The sequence below is a fragment of the Oncorhynchus gorbuscha genome, linkage group LG16, assembly GCF_021184085.1.
Source record: "Oncorhynchus gorbuscha isolate QuinsamMale2020 ecotype Even-year linkage group LG16, OgorEven_v1.0, whole genome shotgun sequence".
Classification (NCBI taxonomy): Eukaryota; Metazoa; Chordata; class Actinopteri; order Salmoniformes; family Salmonidae; genus Oncorhynchus; species Oncorhynchus gorbuscha.
The window spans coordinates 33,618,898-33,640,393 of record NC_060188.1 but is presented as its reverse complement, the minus strand read 5'-3'; the positions used below and the strand labels follow the sequence as shown (position 1 = coordinate 33,640,393).

The following is a 21,496-nucleotide window of genomic DNA, read 5'->3' as shown; positions in this document are numbered from 1 at the left end:
TGCATCCCCTATTGCGCTCAGATCAGCCTGAATTCGTTGAGGCATGGACTCTAAAAGGTGTGGAAAGCGTTCCATAGGGGTGCTGGCCCATGTTGACTCCAATGCTTCCCACGGTTGTCTCCAGTTGGCTGGGGTGCAGGCCCATGTTGACTCCAATGCTTCCCACGGTTGTCTCCAGTTGGCTGGGGTGCTAGACCATTCTTAATGCACACGGGAAGCTGTTGAGTGTGACAAACCCTGTAGTGTTGCAGTTCTTGACACACTCAAACCGGTGCACCTGGGCACCTACCCTGTTCAAAGTCACTTAACTCTGTCTTGCCCATGGCACACATACACAACCCATGTCTCAAATGTGTCGAGGCTTAAAAATATTTATTTAACCTGTCACCTTCCCCTTCATCTACACTGATTGAAGTGGCTCCAACAAGTGACTTCAATAAGGGATCATAGCATTCACCTGGTCAGTCTGTCATGGAAAGAGCAGGTGTTCCTGATGTTTTGTACACTGTGTATAGTCTTGTTTGTGTACGATTTGCATGCATCTCTTTCCTCCTAGAAACCGCACACCCATCTGAATATGTACCAAGTAAACAGGGGTGCATTAAGACCCACACAGTATACAAAACAATAACACCTGCTCTTTCCATGACAGACTGACCAGGCGAAAGCTATGATCCCTTTCAAATCAGTGTAGCTCAGGCCTCTCCATCCCTGTTCCTGGAGAGCTTCCTGAAGACCCCTCCTGTAGGTTTTCACTCCAGGAACAGGGATGGAGACCCCTGGTGTAGATGAAGGGGATGAGACCACTCAGAGGGTGAATGGGCAAAAGGTATGGTAGTAGGTGCCAGGTGCACCTGTTTGTGTCAAGAACTGCAACTCTGAGTTTCACGCTCATCAGTTTCCCATGTGTTTCAAGAATGGTCCACCACCAAAAGGACAACAGCGGGAGGCATTGAAGTCAACATGGGCCAGCATCCCTGTGGAACACATTGTGTAGTCCATGCCCCGATGAATTGAGGCTGTTCTGAGAGCAAGGCGGTTTCAACTCAGTATTAGGAAGGTGTTCCTAATATTTGGTACACTCGGTGTATGTGTGTCTTTGATTATAAATGATTTCCCTACTGTAAAGTGCCACACAGCTACTGGCCTTCTGTGGCTTACACCACGCAATGCTACTCAATTCCTCATTTGAATGTGGGCTCAATTCCTAATTTTGTGCTTGAAACCCCCTGCTGCCAATTACACTTTTGGTTGTTCCTGAGACAGAAGTTTGTGAAGGGGAAAAAAGTTGAACAAGGCTTATAAAGAAGAACAGAGGCGCAATACGTCATCACTCTTTTTCTCTCTTTTGTGTCGGTAATGAGGAAATATAGAAATATGGCCAACAATGTCCTCCACCTAATTTTTATGAAGTATTCTGTAACAAATATAATAATATTGTATAGTAGCCTATTCCTCTCGAGGCATGTAAAAACTGTTTGCCGCTAAATCTGATAAGACCACGTAAAAACGTCTTGCTGGAGCTCATCTGAACCGTTGGTTTCTGAGCCCTCATCCTCTATGTACTTAATGCTGAGGCTACATGCAGACACCCTAGTCTGATGGCCGTCTCTCATTTCATTTTTGTGCTGATAGTGCAGCATTTACTGTTAGAATTGTATGCTACAAGGGCAGTGCCTTTCCCACATTGCCAGGCCTAATGCTTTATTATAGCATTAGCCTTATAGCATACCTGACATGGCTGTCTTCAGCCTCTATCTGGGGACCTGCTTACTTTTCAGCCATCCGTGTTCATTGACATGTGATTCAGGCACTGTAATCATGCGTGTTTAGCTTTTGGGCCCTTCAATCAGATTAGCTTTAGCTGACATTCGTATAGCGGTTGTTTTGGCGGCGTGAGAGGTGGAATTGTGCATTGGTAGAACTGGCATTATAACTAAAGTGGACATTGCCATTGACAACACGGAGTCGCATTAGTATGTTAGGTCATGCGATATCAGACAGCACTGGCCAATTTTGATGAAACTTGTATGAATGATGTGTCTTGCAATAGTGGTCTGACATTTACAAAATTACACAGATTGGTCACATGGTGGCGCTATAACAAGAGATTGAAAATGCAAATGGAAAAAATCAAAGGTCACGCCCTTCACCCCATTTGACCTAAACTCATGAAATTTGGTACACACATCAATCTCCTCACGAGGAACAAATTTGACTCCGTGACCCATAAGGTCCACCCTGATGGATTGTCTGCCATTTTGAATTTGATAAACACTTAAAACGCTACTCTTCTGGCACAGAATGACCGATCTGCACAAAACTTGGACAAAGGTCTAGACTAGTACCTAAAACAACATGGATGTTACTGGCCAATAAACATTCACGTGGGTGTGGTCTGGTACATAAATCAGTCAAGAATATTTCTATTATAACAACATTTGGTACACGTTGTCATGACTGGCCTGTGAGGATCAGCTCTACAGAGATATCTCTCCCTCCCGCAGAGGAGGAGAGGTATGGAGGTTGGGGGTTTTATGACCTCATGCCCGTCGTAAACTAAGGCGGCAGACCAACTCCTTTCTGGTCTCTGATGCGAGAGATCGGAATGTCCTTGTTGCTTCGGGAGAATCTACTGCCCAAAAATACAGAACATCAAACAAATGGACCTTGGGACAATATATTTCATAATCCGAATTGGTGGGAATAATGATGGGTGGCATATGAAAATTAATGTCTATTTTATGGTGCTAATAAAAGTTAAGAGGATGTTATAATAAAAACATAATGAAAACCTCGCTCCGGTGCAGGGCGAAGTACCCACTCCGCTCGCGGATCCGCCAGCATCGGTGGTGGCTCTGGTGTGGGACTTTGCCCCCGCCCAGACCATGGGTCCGGCCATGGAGCCGGGTAGAACGCTGTGCCCGGACTGGACCTCGGCACAGAGGAGGGCCCCGACCATGGAGTTGGGTGGACATCGGTGCAGAGGAAGGTTCCTGCCATAGAGTGGGACCGGACGCCGTGCCTGGACTGGACACCGGCGCAGAGGAAGGCTCCTGCCATAGAGCGGGACTGGACGCCGTGCCTGGACTGGACATCGGTGCAGAGGAAGGCTCCTGCCATAGAGTGGGACCGGACGCCGTGCCTGGACTGGACACCGGTGCAGAGGAAGGCTCCTGCCATGGAGCTGGACTGGACGCCGTGCCTGGACTGGGCATCGGCACAGGAGAAGGCTCCGGCCATGGAGCAGGACTGGACACCGTGCCTGGACTGGACATCGGCACAGAGGAAGGCTCCTGCCCTGGAGCTGGACTGGAGAGCCACACTGGAGGCCTGGTGAGTGGAGCTGGCACAGGTGGCACCGGACTGGTGACACACACTTCAGGGCAAGTGCGAGGAGGAGACACAGGATGTACCGGACTGGGAAGGCGCAGTGGAGGCCTAGTGTGTGGAGCCGGCACAGGTGGTACCGGACTGGTGACACACACTTCAGGTGCGAGGAGTTGGCACAGGACTTCCTGGGCTGTGGAGGCGTACTGGAGACCTGGTGCGTGGAGCCGGCACAACTGGTACCGAACAGATGAAACCTTCGCACGGTGAGTGCGGGGAGCTAGGACAGAACGTACTGGGCTGTGGAGGCGCACTGGAGACCAGGTGCGTGGAGCTGGCACACATGGTACCGGACATATGACACGCTCCTCAAGGCGAGTGCGGAGAGCTGACACAGGACGTTCTGGGCTGTGGAGGCGTACTGGAGACCTGGTGCATGGAGCAGGCACAGTTTTTACCAGACTGTTAGCACTCTCCTCAGGACGAGTACAGAGAGCTGACTCGGGTGGCATCAAACAGATAACACGCTCCTTAGGGTGAATGTTGTGCATCATACACCAACACAACAACATTTTTCTCTCCTCCAATTTGTCCATCAGTTCCCTGACGGTCTCTGACTCTCCGTTCACTCTCCACCAATTTCTCCATCCTCTCCCAGACTGGCTCAAGTTCACTCCTCGGCTCCGCCGATCACCCCGTGTGGCCCTCTCCCCCAAAATATGGGCTGTCTTTTGGGTTTTCTATGTGGCCGCGAACCCTGGCGTTGTCGCTGTCCTCCCTTCTCTCCTTGCGTCTGCCACCAAGGAAGGCGATCCTGTCCTGCCAGGATTTCCTCCCAAATCCAGGATCCTTTCCCATCCAAGATCTCCTCCCAAGTCCAGGATACCTTCTCCTCCTGGGCACGCTGCTTGGTCCTGGTGTGGTGGGATCTTCTGTCACGATCGTCGTAACAACATTCAGACCAAAGCGCAGCGTGATATGGGTTCCACATGTTTAATGAATGAAATGCACAAAAACAAGAAAGAAAGAACGAAACGTGAAGAACATGAAGTGCTCACAGGCAACTACACATAAACAAGATCCCACAAAACACAGTCGGTAAATGGCTGCCTAAATATGATCCCCAATCAGAGACAACAATAAACAGCTGCCTCTGATTGGGAACCATACCAGGCCAACATAGAAATACACACACTAGATCACCCACCCTAGTCACACCCAGACCTAACCAAAATAGAGAATAAAATAAAATCAAATCAAATCAAATCAAATCAAATTTTATTTGTCACATACACATGGTTAGCAGATGTTAATGCGAGTGTAGCGAAATGCTTGTGCTTCTAGTTCCGACAATGCAGTGATAACCAACAAGTAATCTAACTAACAATTCCAAAACTACTGTCTTATACACAGTGTAAGGGGATAAGGAACATGTACATAAGGATATATGAATGAGTGATGGTACAGAGCAGCATACAGTAGATGGTATCGAGTACAGTATATACATATGAGATGAGTGTGTAGACAAAGTAAACAAAGTGGCATAGTTAAAGTGGCTAGTGATACATGTGTTACATAAGGATGCAGTCGATGTTGTAGAGTACAGTATATACATATGCATATGAGATGAATAATGTAGGGTAAGTAACATTATATAAGGTAGCATTGTTTAAAGTGGCTAGTGATATATTTACATCATTTCCATCAATTCCCATTATTAAAATGGCTGGAGTTGGGTCAGTGTCAATGACAGTGTGTTGGCAGCAGCCACTCAATGTTAGTGGTGGCTATTTAACAGTCTGATGGCCTTGAGATAGAAGCTGTTTTTCAGTCTCTCGGTCCCAGCTTTGATGCACCTGTACTGACCTCGCCTTCTGGATGATAGCGGGGTGAACAGGTAGTGGTTCGGGTGGTTGATGTCCTTGATGATCTTTATGGCCTTCCTGTAACAACGGGTGGTGTAGGTGTCCTGGAGGGCAGGTAGTTTGCCCCCGGTGATGCGTTGTGCAGTCCTCACTACCCTCTGGAGAGCCTTACGGTTGAGGGCGGAGCAGTTGCCGTACCAGGCGGTGATACAGCCCGCCAGGATGCTCTCGATTGTGCATCTGTAGAAGTTTGTGAGTGCTTTTGGTGACAAGCCGAATTTCTTCAGCCTCCTGAGGTTGAATAGGCGCTGCTGCGCCTTCTTCACGACGCTGTCAGTGTGAGTGGACCAATTCAGTTTGTCTGTGATGTGTATGCCGAGGAACTTAAAACTAGCTACCCTCTCCACTACTGTTCCATCGATGTGGATAGGGGTGTTCCCTCTGCTGTTTCCTGAAGTCCACAATCATCTCCTTAGTTTTGTTGACGTTGAGTGTGAGGTTATTTTCCTGACACCACACTCCAAGGGCCCTCACCTCCTCCCTGTAGGCCGTCTCGTCGTTGTTGGTAATCAAGCCTACCACTGTTGTGTCGTCCGCAAACTTGATGATTGAGTTGGAGGCGTGCGTGGCCACGCAGTCGTGGGTGAACAGGGAGTACAGGAGAGGGCTCAGAATGCACCCTTGTGGGGCCCCGTGTTGAGGATCAGCGGGGAGGAGATGTTGTTGCCTACCCTCACCACCTGGGGGCGGCCCGTCAGGAAGTCCAGTACCCAGTTGCACAGGGCGGGGTCGAGACCCAGGGTCTCGAGCTTGATGACGAGCTTGGAGGGTACTATGGTGTTGAATGCCGAGCTGTAGTCGATGAACAGCATTCTCACATAGGTATTCCTCTTGTCCAGGTGGGTTATGGCAGTGTGCAGTGTGGTTGAGATTGCATCGTCTGTGGACCTATTTGGGCGGTAAGCAAATTGGAGTGGGTCTAGGGTGTCAGGTAGGGTGGAGGTGATATGGTCCTTGACTAGTCTCTCAAAGCACTTCATGATGACGGAAGTGAGTGCTACGGGGCGGTAGTCGTTTAGCTCAGTTACCTTAGCTTTCTTGGGAACAGGAACAATGGTGGCCCTCTTGAAGCATGTGGGAACAGCAGACTGGTATAGGGATTGATTGAATATGTCCGTAAACACACCGGCCAGCTGGTCTGCGCATGCTCGGAGGGCGCGGCTGGGGATGCCGTCTGGGCCTGCAGCCTTGCGAGGGTTAACACGTTTAAATGTCTTACTCACCTCGGCTGCAGTGAAGGAGAGACTGCATGTTTCCGTTGCAGGCCGTGTCAGTGGCACTGTATTGTCCTCAAAGCGGGCAAAAAGTTATTTAGTCTGCCTGGGAGCAAGACATCCTGGTCCGTGACTGGGCTGGATTTCATCTTGTAGTCCGTGATTGACTGTAGACCCTGCCACATGCCTCTTGTGTCTGAGCCATTGAATTGAGATTCCACTTTGTCTCTGTACTGACGCTTAGCTTGTTTGATAGCCTTACGGAGGGAATAGCTGCACTGTTTGTATTCAGTCATGTTGCCAGACACCTTGCCCTGATTAAAAGCAGTGGTTCGCGCTTTCAGTTTCACGCGAATGCTGCCATCAAACCACGGTTTCTGGTTAGGGAATGTTTTTATCGTTGCTATGGGAACGACATCTTCGACGCACGTTCTAATGAACTCGCACACCGAATCAGCGTATTCGTCAATATTCCCATCTGACGCAATACGAAACATGTCCCAGTCCACGTGATGGAAGCAGTCTTGGAGTGTGGAGTCAGCTTGGTCTGACCAGCGTTGGACAGACCTCAGCGTGGGAGCCTCTTGTTTTAATTTCTGTCTATAGGCAGGGATCAGCAAAATGGAGTCGTGGTCAGCTTTTCCGAAAGGGGGGCGGGGCAGGGCCTTATATGCGTCGCGGAAGTTAGAGTAACAATGATCCAAGGTTTTACCACCCCTGGTTGCGCAATCGATATGCTGATAAAATTTAGGGAGTCTTGTTTTCAGATTGGCTTTGTTAAAATCCCCAGCTACAATGAATGCAGCCTCCGGATAAATGTTTTCCAGTTTGCAAAGAGTTAAATAAAGTTCGTTCAGAGCCATCGATGTGTCTGCTTGGGGGGGGATATATACGGCTGTGATTATAATCGAAGAGAATTCTCTTGGAAGATAATGCGGTCTACATTTGATTGTGAGGAATTCTAAATCAGGTGAACAGAAGGATTTGAGTTCCTGTATGTTTTCTTCATCACACCATGTCCCGTTAGTCATGAGGCATACGCCCCCTCCACTCTTCTTACCAGAGAGATGTTTGTTTCTGTCGGCGCGATGCGTGGAGAAACCCGTTGGCTGCACCGCCCTGGATAGCGTTTTCCCAGTAAGCCATGTCTCCGTAAAGCAGAGAACGTTGCAGTCTCTGATGTCCCTCTGGAATGCCACCCTTGCTCGGATTTCATCAACCTTGTTGTCGAGAGACTGGACATTGGCAAGAAGAATACTGGGAAGTGGTGCGCGATGTGCCCTTTTCCGGAGTCTGACCAGAACACCGCCGCGTTTCCCTCTTTTTCGGAGTCGTTTCCTTGGGTCGCTGCATGCGATCCATTCCGTTGTCCTGTTTGTAAGGCAGAACACAGGATCCGCGTCGCGGAAAACATATTCTTGGTCGTACTGATGGTGAGTTGACGCTGATCTTATATTCAGTAGTTCTTCTCGACTGTATGTAATGAAACCTAAGATGACCTGGGGTACTAATGTAAGAAATAACACGTAAAAAAACAAAAAACTGCATAGTTTCCTAGGAACGCGAAGCGAGGCGGCCATCTCAGTCGGCGCCGGACTGGTCAGGGCGTGACAGTAGTTGACAAACGGTCTATCAAAGTTGATCACATTAGCCTCCAAATAACTACACCAAAATCAGCAGCTACATACAGTGAGGGGAAAAAAGTATTTGATCCCCTGCTAATTTTGTACGTTTGCCCACTGACACAGAAATGATCAGGCTATAATTTTAATGGTAGGTTTATTTGAACAGTGAGACAGAATAACAACAACAAAAATCCAGAAAAACGCATGTCAAAAATGTTATAAATTGATTTGCATTTTAATGAGGGAAATAAGTATTTGACCCCTCTGCAAAACATGACTTAGTACTTGGTGACAAAACCCTTGTTGGCAATCAGAGGTCAAACGTTTCTTGTAGTTGGCCACCAGGTTTGCACACTTCTCAGGAGGGATTTTGACCCGCTCCTCTTTGCAGATCTTCTCCAAGTCATTAAGGTTTCGAGGCTGACGTTTGGCAACTCAAACCTTCAGCTCCCTCCACAGATTTTCTATGGGATTAAGGTCTGGAGACTGGCTAGGCCACTCCAGGACCTTAATGTGCTTCTTCTTGAGCCTCTCCTTTGTTGCCTTGGCCGTGTGTTTTGGGTCATTGTCATGCTGGAATATGCTGGTGAAGGTGTCCTGTCCCCTTAGCAGAAATCATGTTTCCACCTCCATGTTTGACGGTGGGGATGGTGTTCTTGGGGCCTTCTCCAAACACGGCGAGTTGAGTTGATGCCAAAGAGCTCCATTTTTGTCTCATCTGAACACCACGTTCACTCAGTTGTCCTCTGAATCATTCAGATGTTCATTGGCAAACTTCAGACGAGCATGTATATGTGCTTTCTTGAGCAGGGGGACCTTGCGGGCGCTGCAGGATTTCAGTCCTTCACGGCGTAGTGTGTTACCAATTGTTTTCTTGGTGACTATGGTCCCAGCTGCCTTGAGATCAAGGCAGCGTGGCTCCAGCAGCATGTCTGCATCGACCTTGGGGATGACCCAGAGGGCGAGGTGCAGGGCGATCTGGAAGGAGACGGTGGAAATCTCGTAGCATGGAAGGATCCAACACGTACTCCACCGGAACCCAGCATCTCTCCTCCGGACCATACCCCTCCCAGTCCACGAGGTACTGAAGGCATCTCACCCGGCGTCTCGAATCCAGTATGGAACGAACGCGAGGGGGTGGAGGAACCTCCCGCACCTCACTCCTGGAGTGGGCCAGCCACAACCGGCCTGAGGAGAGACACGTGGAACGAGGGGTTAATGCAGTAATCGGGGGAAGCTGTAACCTGGAACATACCTCGTTCACTCTCCTCTGGACTTTAAATGGCCCCACAAACTGCGGACCCAGCTTCTGGCAGGACAGGCGGAGGGGCAGGTTTTGGGTCGAGAGCCAGACCCGGTCCCCCGGTGCGAACACCGGGGCCTCACTGCGGTGACGGAGGTAAGGCTGACCGAGACCCCCAGACGTTCCATGAGCGCCCTCCAGACCCTCGACATGAACTGGGGACCCAGATCAGACACTATATCCTCAGGCACCCCATAGTGCTGGAAGACGTGAGTAAACAGGGCCTCCGTAGTCTGTAGGGCTGTGAGACGACAGGTAGGAGGTAGGAGACGACAGGACTTAGAAAAACGATCCACAACGACCAGGATCGTGGTGTTACCCTGTGAAGGTGGAAGATTGGTTATGAAATCCAGCGACAGGTGTGACCACGGCAATTGTGGAATGGGTAAGGGTTGTAAATTACCTCTGGGCAGGTGCCTAGGAGCCTTACAATGGGCGCACACTGAGCAGGAGGAAACATAAACCCTCACATCCTTAGCCAAAGTGGGTCACCAGTACTTCCCACTAAGACAGCGCACCGTCCGACCGAACCCAGGATGACCAGAGGAGGGTGATGTGTGGGCCCAATAGATCAGCCGGTCGCGGAACGCAAACGGAACGTACAGAGGCCCGGCTGGACGCTGAGGGGGAGCGAGTTCTGCACGTGACGTCCGCTCAATGTCCCCGTCTAGCTCCCACACTACCGGCGCCACCAAGCAAGAGGCGGGGAGTATGGGAGTGGGATCCATGGGCCGCTCCTCTGTCTCATACTGCGGGGACTGTGCGTCTCTACCTGGTCTGTACGAAAGGGTGAAAACAAAAGGGGTGAAAATCATGGCCCACCTTGCCTGGCGAGGGTTCAGTCTCAGGCTGCCCGAATGTACTCCAGATTGCGGTGGTCAGTCCAGATGAGAAAAGGGTGTTTAGCCCCCTCAAGCCAATGTCTCCATGCCTTCAATGCCTTGACGACAGCCAACAGCTCCCGGTCCACAACGTCATAGTTTTGCTCTGCCGGGCTGAGCTTCTTCAAGAAGAAGACACAGGGGCAGAGCTTTGGGGACGTACCGGAGCGCTGAGAGAGCACCACTCCTATCCCAGTCTCGGATGCATCCACCTCCACTATGAACGCCAAAGAGGGATCTGGATGGGCCAACACGGGCGCCGAGATAAACAGAGCCCTTAGTTGCCCAAAAGCCATGTCTGCCTGAACTGACCATTGCATACCTACAGGACCCCCCTTCAGCAGTGAGGTAATTGGCAAACCCTAAAAATCGCTGCACCTCCTTTACCTTGGTGGGAGTCGGCCAATTACGCAAGGCTGAAATGCGGTCACTCTCCATCTCCACCCCTGATGCGGAAATGCGATACCCTAGGAAGGAGACGACTTGCTGAAAGAACAGGCATTTCTCAGCCTTGACGTACAGTTCATGCTCCAACAGTCGTCCAAGTACCCTGCACACCAAGGACACATGCTCGGCGCGTGTAGCGGAGTATATCAGAATGTCATCGATATGCACCACTACACCCTGCCCGTGCAGGTCCCTGAAAATCTCATCTACAAAGGATTGGAAGACTGATGGAGCATTCATCAATCCGTACAGCATGACGAGCTACTCATAATGTTCTGAGGTGGTACTAAACGCAGTCTTCCTCTCCCGGATATGCACCAGGTGGTATGCGCTCCTGAGATCCAGTTTTGTGAAGAAGCGCGCACCGTGCATTGACTCAATCGCCGTGGCGCAGACCTCCATCCTTCTTCTTCACAAAAAAGAAACTCGAGGAGACAGGTGAAGTGGAGGACCGAATGTACCCCTGACGCAGGGATTCAGAGACACATGTCTCCATAGCCACCATCTCCGCTTGCGACAGGGGATACACGTGACTCCTGGGAAGTGCAGCGTCTACCAGGAGATTTATCGCACAATCCCCCTGTCGATGGGGTGGAATTGAGTCGCCTTCTTTTTACAGAAGGCGAGAGCCAAATTGGCATATTCAGGGGGGGTGCGCACAGTGGAGACCTGGTCTGGACTTTCCACCATAGTTGCACCAACGGAAACCCCTACACACCTCCCCGAGCACTCTCGCAACCACCCTGTGAGAGCCCTCTGTTGCCATGAAATGGTTGGGTCATGACGAGCCAACCAGGGAAGGCCCAGTACCACGGGAACGCAGGAGAGTCAATGAGAAAGAGACTGATTCTCTCCTCGTGACTCTCCTGCATCACCATGGCCAGGGAGATAGTGGTCTCCCTGTTTAGTCCGGACCCCAATGGTTGACTATCCAGAGCGTGAACTGGGAAAGGTCTGATCACAGGAATAATGGGGATCGCTAAACAAAGAGCGAGCGCTCTGTCAATAAAATTCCCAGCTGCGCCTGAATCGACAAGCGCCTTATGCTGGGGATGCGGGGGGGAAATCAGGAAAACAAACAGGTTGGACAACAGAGGACTCTGGATGATAGTGGTGCAGACTCACCTGGGGTGACGCCAGAGTGCCCTGCCTGTTGCCTCAACTCCCAGAGGAACCAACCTGGCACCGACCGGTAGTGTGCCCTCTGCGGCCATAGATGGTGCACGAACTGGAATCATAGGCGGAAATCCCAGGGGACGGGGGAGACACGACCCCCCCATCCTGGGAAAATATGATTTGTCCCCCCCAATATATCACTGTAAACATAACTATGTAATTTCAAGAATATTAATAATACGCAATGAAAGTACTTGTGCTGATTATAGACACTTAATAGCGCTTTTTTAAGTTTCAAAAGATTGCGACCCCCCGACCTTTTCTTCAAAATGGTTTGATCCACTGCCAGTTCTTTAGCTGGCAAGGTAATAGAGGGTTCGTATCTACTGTCCGAAAGGCACTCAATGCACGTAACTGACGTGAGGTTAATCCAGTCAATCGCGCCATATCTATGTTTCTTTTTAAAATCTTGGCAGGGTTCACACACTAGCTGAATTTACAGAGCTAGCGCGCAAACTAAAGCAAACATTGACTATCAAGCTAGCTAGTACCTATTCCATTTATGTGGCGTCCGTCGTCAAAGATGGAATCTTTGCTATTGTCAGTTTATTCCAAGATCAGCATGCTGCTGTCATGTTTCAAAGTCCCTGTGATAAGGTTAGCGATAAACTGAACAGAACTACACCCTCTTCTACCATTGTCTAAAATATTTTTAATGGTCTCGTTGCAAAAGCTAAATTGTCGCCAGGGAACTTTTACATTTTTATTTCACCTTTATTTAACCAGTTACATACTGGACTGATAAGGAACAGTGCGACACTATTATTATTATTAGTAGTATTATAATGATTTAAACATTTGAACAAGTTGGGACAACCCTTCAGTTAACTACTGTACCTATCAATTATCCAGTAGAAGTGATTATGGTTCCTCATATACATTTAACATATTACAACGTAGGCTGTGTTACAGCACTACTTTTGGTGTCCCCCTCAGGAATTGCTCTTGAGAAAATTTAATGTAATTGTCCCCTCCAAAGTTGATATCAGATTTTTGCGCCTGACTGGTGGTCGAAGACTGCCCGGAAACGGCGGGTGAACTCTGTGAAGTCCTCCAACACCTCATCTCCTTTTCCCCACACGGCGCTGGTCTACTCCAGAGCTCTCCCTGAGAGGCACGAGATGAGGGAGGACACCCTCTCTCTTCCCGAGGGAGCCGGGTAAACGGTGTCCAGGTATAGGTCCAGCTGTAACAGGAAACCCTGGCAACATGCCGCCTTCCCATCATACACCCCGGGAAGGGCGAGACGCATCCCACTGGGACCGGTTGCAGGAGGAGTGAGTAGTGGAGGTTCGGTTTGAGTTGTTGAAGGTGCTAGAGGACCTCCCGTCTCTCCCAGCGGTCCAGGGTCTGGATAACTTGATCCATGATGGCACCGAGATGGTGGTTCACTTTCGCTTGCTCCTGGATGCGTTCCTCGACCCCTATACCAGGGGTATCTGTTCCTGCTGACTCCATGACGGGTCGTGAATTATTTCAGGGGTGTTTAACTGGTGGCAGGAGAGCAGAACTTGGTGATTAGCCGGAGCAGTTAAATTTATCAAACTAATGGCTTACAAAACAACAAACACATGGGTACAAAACCTGTAACGCACCAGTAAAACATAGCACAAGTACTTACAATAAACAATTCCGGACAAGGACATGGGGGAAACAGAGGGAAAATATACAACATGTAATTAAGGTATTGAAACCAGGTGTGTGCTAAAACAAGACCAAACAAATGGAACATGAAAAATGGATCGGCGATGGCTAGAAGACCGACGAACACCGCCCAAACAAGGAGAGGAACCAACTTCGGCAGAAGTCGTGACATAAAGGATAAGTTTGCTTGTTTGAAACTTATCACTGACAACTTCAGCATTTTAGGTAACCTTTCCCCTAACCTTAAACCTTTCATCTAAATCCTAATCTTAACCTTCGACCTAACCCGAACCTTAACCCCTAGCCTAGCTAACATTATACCGTTAGCCACAACAAATTGAAATTCGTAACATATATGTATTGCAAATTCCTAACATATCGTACAAATTGTAATTCGTAACATAAAGTACAATTTGCAGTTCGTAACATATTATACGAAAAGGATGATGGACTTTCACAAATGAAAACATACCATACAAAACATATCATACTAATTAGAGTATCCCAGATTTACATTTACTACGTTACGTCTACCCCTGAGTCCAGGTTGTTCTAAGTGACCTTGTTTTAGCAGAAGGGCAAACAGAGCATTAAATAGCATTTTATAAAGTATTTTCTTAATTTTTTTAAATGCAAATCTTTTCAGGAATATTCAACCCAGAGAACATGTGTTAATTTGTCACGACCGGGTCCATCATGTGACCAGCCGCAAAAAGTTATAAACAGTAAGTGATACTGTAAATAGTTATCCATTACATAACTCTCAGTGCTAGAGGCGTCACTACAAACCTTGGTTCGATTCCAGGCTGTATCACAACCGGCCGTGATTGGGAGTCCCACAGGGTGGCACACAATTGGCCTAGCACCGTCCGGGTTAGGGTTTGGCCGTGATAGGCCGTCATTGTAAATAAGATTTTGTTCTTAACTGACTTGCCTAGTTAAATATTTTTTTTTTACAATGACGGCCTACCCCGACCAAACTCTCCCCTAACCCGGACGATCCTGGTCCAATTGGTTCCCGAGTGGTGCAGCGGTCTACGGCACTGCATCTCAGTGCAAGATGTGTCACTACAGTCCCTGGTTCAAATCCAGGCTGTATTACATCTGGCTGTGATTGGGGGTCCCATAACCGACTTGCCGAGTTAAATAAAAGTAAAAACTATGTAATTATTTAATTCAGAAACATTTAAAAAAAGGTTTTAAACTTCTTTGCAGCGTTTGATGTTATTGATCATAATCTGCTGCTGGAAAAAGCGTAAGTGTTATGGCTTTACGTCCCCTGCTATATTGTGGATCGAGAGTTACTTGTCTAACAGAACACAGAGGGTGTTCTTTAATGGAATCCTCTCCAACATACCTCAGAAGACATGCCACCAGGTCTCTTCACAGTCCCCAAGTTTAAAACAGACTATTGGAGGTACGCGGTACTACAGAGAGCCATGACATGGCTACTATTCCACATCAAGTAAATCAAGCAAGCAGTAAAATCATATTTAAAAACACAATAACATCAAAATAGACACACATGGATTTTGTTGTAGAAGATATGTGGTAGAGTAGTGGCCTGAGTGTCAACGTGTTGTGAAATCTGTTTCGTAATGTAACGTTATTGTATTGAACTGCCTTTATTTCACTGGACCCCGGAAGAGTAGCTGCTGCCTTGACAGCAGGGAAAAGGGATCCATAACACAAATGTTTGTTAATTCGGCTTGTCACCAAAAGCACTCAAACTTCTACAGATGCACAATCGAGAGCATACTGGCGGGCTGTATCACCGCCTGGTACGGCAACTGCTCTGCCCACAACCGTAAGGCTCTCCAGAGGGTAGTGAGGTCTGCACAACGCATCACCGGGGGCAAACTACCTGCCCTCCAGGACACATTTACATTACATTTAAGTCATTTAGCAGACGCTCTTATCCAGAGCGACTTACAAATTGGTGCATTCACCTTATGACATCCAGTGGAACAGCCACTTTACAATAGTGCATCTAAATATTTTAAGGGGGGAGGGGGTGAGAAGGATTACTTTATCCTATCCTAAGTATTCCTTAAAGAGGTGGGGTTTCAGGTGTCTCCGGAAGGTGGTGATTGACTCCGCTGTCCTGGCGTCGTGAGGGAGTTTGTTCCACCATTGGGGAGCCAGAGCAGCGAACAGTTTTGACTGGGCTGAGCGGGAACTGTACTTCCTCAGTGGTAGGGAGACGAGCAGGCCAGAGGTGGATGAACGCAGTGCCCTTATTTGGGTGTAGGGCCTGATCAGAGCCTGGAGGTACTGAGGTGCCGTTCCCCTCACAGCTCCGTAGGCAAGCACCATGGTCTTGTAGCGGATGCGAGCTTCAACTGGAAGCCAGTGGAGAGAGCGGAGGAGCGGGGTGACACCTACACCACCCGATGTTACAGGAAGGCCATAAAGATCATCAAGGACAACAACCACCCGAGCCACTGCCTGTTCACCTCGCTATCATCCAGAAGGCGAGGTCAGTACAGGTGCATCAAAGCTGGGACCGAGAGACTGAAAAACAGCTTCTATCTCAAGGCCATCAGACTGTTAAACAGCCACCACTAACATTGAGTGGCTGCTGCCAACACACTGACTCAACTCCAGCCACTTTAATAATGGGAATTGATGGGAAATGTAAAATATATCACTTGCCACTTTAAACAATGCTACCTAATATACCCTACATTATTCATCTCATATGTATACGTATATACTGTACGCTATCATCTACTGCATCCTTATGTAATACATGTATCACTAGCCACTTTAACTATGCCACTTTGTTTACATACTCATCTCATATGTATAGACTGTACTCGATACCATCTACTGTATCTTGCCTATGCTGCTCTGTACCATGTACATATTCTTTATCCCCTTACACTGTGTATAAGACAGTAGTTTTGGAATTGTTAGATTACTTGGTTATTACTGCATTGTCGGAACTAGAAGCACAAGCATTTCGCTACACTCGCACTAACATCTGCTAACCATGTGTGTGACAAATAACATTTGATTTGATTTAATTAAGGAACATGTCATTTAGTCAGGTGCCTTCTAGTGGCCTTTTGGGTACTTCAAATTATCACAAATCTCAGGCCCTCCATGGGGCTTTATCACATTTAAAATAGAATGACAAAGCAGCAAAATATTTCCCTTAATAAAAACCATTACTTTATGTACTCATATTTTACCATGTCAGTATTTCATGGCTGTAAAGGTTGGTGGCAGTTGAGTAAAGAAAAATGGATGAGTGGCAGAATTATTTCAAGTGCCATTGAACACATTAGGCTATTTCCCCCTTCAACCACCTGGTCTATCCACTAGAAACCCATGTACTAGATGGACACATGAAAAATATAAATATTTTCAGTTAAAGTACAAATGACCAAAATTAGGCTGCCTGTTAATTACAGAAGACTTCAGTAATTTTGGTAAATTACCAGTAGCTTTGCAACCACATGACAGCTCCAATAAGCCCTTTATGGTGAACGAGAGGCATTAGGATTTCTATTGTGATTATTCAGTTAGTTTGCTGGTAGGAGAGCAATTGGGCACTACCAACTGAAACAAAATTAGTCAAGATTTAATGTGTCAGTAAGAGCCGAACTTCCTATCACTAGAGAAATACGGCATATGGATTTACCTCGATGCCGTCTAATAACCTGTTGAGATGCAGAGTTCAGGTAGTTAACTGTAGTTACCCATTTCACTTTTATGAGTAGAGTTGACAGTTGGGCCCATAATTGACATGTGGTCTTCACATTTCTTGCCCTCTGGTGAGAGGTAATGTCCTTTATAAAACATGTTGAACTTCCCCTATTGTTATGACCCTCAGTCACTAGTAGATCTACAATTGCCAGTATTTATCATTGGTATGAAGATGCTCAGTAAAAGGGCAAAGCATCTCAATAGACTGATACAAAATCCATTACTACAGGTCAACACTTAGAAAACAAACTTTAGGGATCTTTTTTTTAATTGTTTTACAAGATGCCTTTCCTCATACAGTTGTGTTGTCAACAAAAATACCTCAATGTTACAGCAGTGTTGCACTGCACCAGTTTAACACTCCCCTCCTTATAAATGCAAAGCCAGTAGGATCTATTAGAGAAGTAAGGAGTCCTGGTCTGAGGCTGGAGGCCGTAGCCTGGGGATGGAAGTGGTTTAGCTCTGGCCTCCCAGGGTGTGCTTGTCAAACAGGTACTCTGCCATCTTGTTGTTGACAGCATCCATCTTGGTGAGGTTGGTGATGTAGTCTCCCAGCTTCTTAATGGCCTCCACCTGCTCTTTCAGGTAATGGGTCTCCAGGAAGTCACACAGCTAAAGAGGGAAAACACAGGACAGACAAGAGAATGACTACATACTACTGTAGATCCAGTAACACACAGGAGCCTGGTAATAATGGCATAAGTGCAGATAATGAGGTGTTTACAGCTGTGTAACTCCTGCACGAGCTGCATCGTGTGTGTAAAGTGGCATTCATGCGTCTAAAGAGGCAGGTCACACAATCCTGTGTAATTAGTTAGCAGAGGTACAACAACCTGATCAGCTCCTGGGACAGTACCTGTATTCTATGTAATGATATTACTTACATGGGGGTCAACCTTGTCAGAGGCAATCTTGTGCAGGTCCAGCAGGGCCTGGTTCACATTCTTCTCCAACTGCAGAGCACACTGCATGGCCTCCAGCCCATTGCCCCACTCATCACGTTCTGGTTTCTACACAGGACAGTGAACACAGAAGGGTTAGGGACTACTAGCAGATGTTTCTATACATAATTCAAAGTCAGTTCAATCAGTATATCTGACAAACTGGAACCAATGCAGAAAGATCAAGATTTAGTCATTTTAACAACCACATAAGCTGGAGTTCATGAAGCACATCATGGGTCCGGTGTGGCTCAGTCGATAGAGAATGGCGCTTGCAACGCTGAAGGTTTCCAGAACCCCAGCTCAGAACACACAACTCCTCGATCCTTCTCACGGATGGGCCATTGCAGCAGACGACCACACAGGGTTACACTCCTATCAGCTTAAGTAATTTTTAACAAGTGGCTCCATTGGGCAATTGAGTGGAAAAACATTGCCTGGAACAGCGAGTTAAGTTCACTGCACAGTCCCCAGACCTCAAACCAATAGAGAATCTTTGGGATGAGATGGAATGGGCTGTTCACAGCATGACTACATCGCCGCACAATCTGCAGCGACTGCCTGATGCCATTGTGTCAGCATGGACCAACATCCCTAGGGAACATTTGACACCTTGTAGAATGTCCCAAATAATTCAGGCTGTTCTGGAGGCAAACAGGGGTCTGAGTAGATGTGTTGAACCACTTAATTCGCACTCACTAGACTTTACCGCGATGCAATACACTACATAAGCCCACACTCAAGCATATTCACACATACTGATTGCCAAGTCACTTTAACCCTTACCTACATGTACGTACTGTCAACTACCTTATACCCCTGCACATTATCTCAGTACTTCTTGTATTTTGCCTTGTTATTCTTTGCGTTACCATTTCCTTCTGTATTTAGCAAGTATCTCCTTAACTCTGCAATGTTGGGAATGGTCTCGTAAATACGCATGTCACTGTAAAGTCGACACCTGTTGTATTCAGTGCAATTGACCAATAAAATTTGTTTTGAAACTGGGCAGTGAGCAGATATTATATTAACATCGGGAGAGTTTGGATAGAGTAGATTTGAGTTACACCCCTCGTGCTCTTTCAGTTCAGTGGTTATGACGGAATGGAGGCAGTGTGTTCAGGCTAGAGGTCGACCGATTAATCGGTCGGACAGATTTTCACCTTGTCAGCTCGGGAGAACCAATCTTGCAACCTTACAGTTACCTAGTCCAACGCGATAACGACCTGCCTCTCTCTCCTTGCACTCCACAAGGAGACTTCCTGTTACGCAAATGCAGTAAGCAAAGGTAAATTGCTAGCTAGCATTAAACTTCTTATAAAAAAACAATCATAATCACTAGTTAACCACACATGGTTGATGATATTACTAGATATTATCTAGCGTGTCCTGTGTTGCATATAATCTGACTGAGCATACAAGTATCTGACTGAGCGGTGGTCGGCAGAAGCAGAAGCGTAAACATTCATTCAAACAGCACTTTAGTGCGTTTTGCCAGCAGCTCTTCGTTGTGCGTCAAGCATTGCACTGTTTATGACTTCAAACCTATCAACTCCCGAGATGAGGCTGGTGTGACCGAAGTGAAATGGCTGGCTAGTTCACACGCACTAATAGCGTTTCAAACTTCACTCACTCTGAGCCTTGGGGTGGTTGTTTCCCCTTGCTCTTGCATGGCTAACGCTGCTTCGATGTGGTGGCTGTTGTCATGGTGTTGCTGGTTCGAGCCCAGGGAGGAGTGAGGAGAGGGACGGAAGCTATACTGTTACACTGGCAATACTAAAGTGCCTATAAGAACATCCAATAGTCAAAGGTTAATGAAATACAAATAGTATAGAGAGAAATAGTCCTATAATAACTACAACCTAAAACTTCTTACCTGGGAATATTGATATATATATACACAGCTTTCATACGTTCTCATGTTCTGAGCAAGGAACTGAAACGTTAGCTTTCTTACATAGCACATACTGCACTTTTACATTCTTCTCCAACACTTTGTTTTTGCATTATTTAAACCAAATTTAACATGTTTCATTATCTGCTTGAGGCTAAATTGACTTTGATGTATTATATTAAGTTATAATAAGTGTTCATTCAGTATTGTTGTAATTGTCATTACTACAAGTTTTTTTTTTAAAGTGTTTTTTATTTATTAAAGCGGCCGATTAATCTTATCGGCTTTTTTGGTCCTCCAATAAATCGGTATTGGCGTCCAAGCAGTCAGGACATTATCTCCTCTAATACCAGGGCAGCCACACAGGGCCTGCCTTACAATGAACTCAGTATTAACATGAATGACTACTAATCCAAAAAAACTTCACAGTATTAGAAAAAAAGGTTGACTATAAAGGGTTCTTTAGACTTCTTGCCATAGATTATAGATCAGCCACTTGGTTCCAGGTAGAACCTTTAACTGAGACAAGAACCAATTCAACCAGAGAACCCTCTACGAAGATTACGTTCTTTTTGTTGCGCAGTATAAAAAGTAAATGTGTTTCTCGACGGTCAGGCGCTCACCTTGATGTCCTGAAGGACAATGCGTCCACCTCTCTTATTCTGGAAGGAGAGTAGCTTGTCGGCGTGCTCCAGCTCCTCGTTGCTGTTCTCCTTGAAGAAATGCGCGAAGCCAGGCAGAGCCACATCGTCACGGGAGAAATAGAAAGCCTGGGTTGAAAAACAAGTGTGTTTAGAAACAACTGTCAAACAGGACGCATTCTATTAGTGAGGGATCTAAACATGATTGACACAGCAATATGATCCGGAAAATCATTAGCCGATTTGGTAACCTGCCAATTAACCTGTCAAGGAGATACGCTCTGTCCAAGGATATATTTATGAGCTTTATTTGAATGATACGTCTACCTCAAAGCTGTTGCCTAGGCGTACAGAAAAATACTTAAACCCAGGCATAATAATAATAAAGTAAAGCAAGAAACTGTTCCTCTTGGTAGCAAATTACAGTCCCCTTACCATTGAAGTATAAGTATAGGAGGCTAACATCTCCATGTTGATCATCCGGTTGATTGCAACTTCGCAATCGTGGTGATAGTTCTGGCGTACCTGAGACTCCATTTTCACTTTATATCAAAATTAACGGTACAAATATAGAGATTCTTAGATTATTTTACTAAGACAGTTCAAGTAAGTGTTACGTTATCAATCCGGAATGTTATATTGCGCGGGAGGCGGGCAGAAGAGTTCCGTTCAATCACTGTTGAAGCAAAAAATTCTTCATGCGTCTTCCCAGAGTTGTGAATTGGAAGGAGCCTTGTTCGCTCTATTTATTGTTCCAAGCG

The 21,496-nt window shown here is 46.9% G+C and overlaps 1 protein-coding gene across 2 annotated transcripts in view; it reads right to left on the bottom strand.

The window, feature by feature from the left end:
* The window catches only part of LOC123999558 (ferritin, middle subunit-like), a 203,199-nt gene extending 181,703 nt beyond the window's left edge, over positions 1-21,496 (bottom strand). The window contains exons 1-4 of one of the 2 annotated variants that reach the window (XM_046305448.1): positions 21,171-21,496; positions 20,718-20,864; positions 18,144-18,269; positions 17,510-17,871 (exon numbers count right to left, since the gene is read on the bottom strand). In XM_046305448.1, the coding sequence (XP_046161404.1) occupies positions 17,716-17,871; positions 18,144-18,269; positions 20,718-20,864; positions 21,171-21,272 (531 nt within the window). In that variant the 5' untranslated portion in view covers positions 21,273-21,496 and the 3' untranslated portion in view covers positions 17,510-17,715. Of the gene's footprint in view, positions 1-17,509; positions 17,872-18,143; positions 18,270-20,717; positions 20,865-21,170 lie in introns of those variants that run through there. The other variant, XM_046305447.1, reaches the window with a different exon arrangement.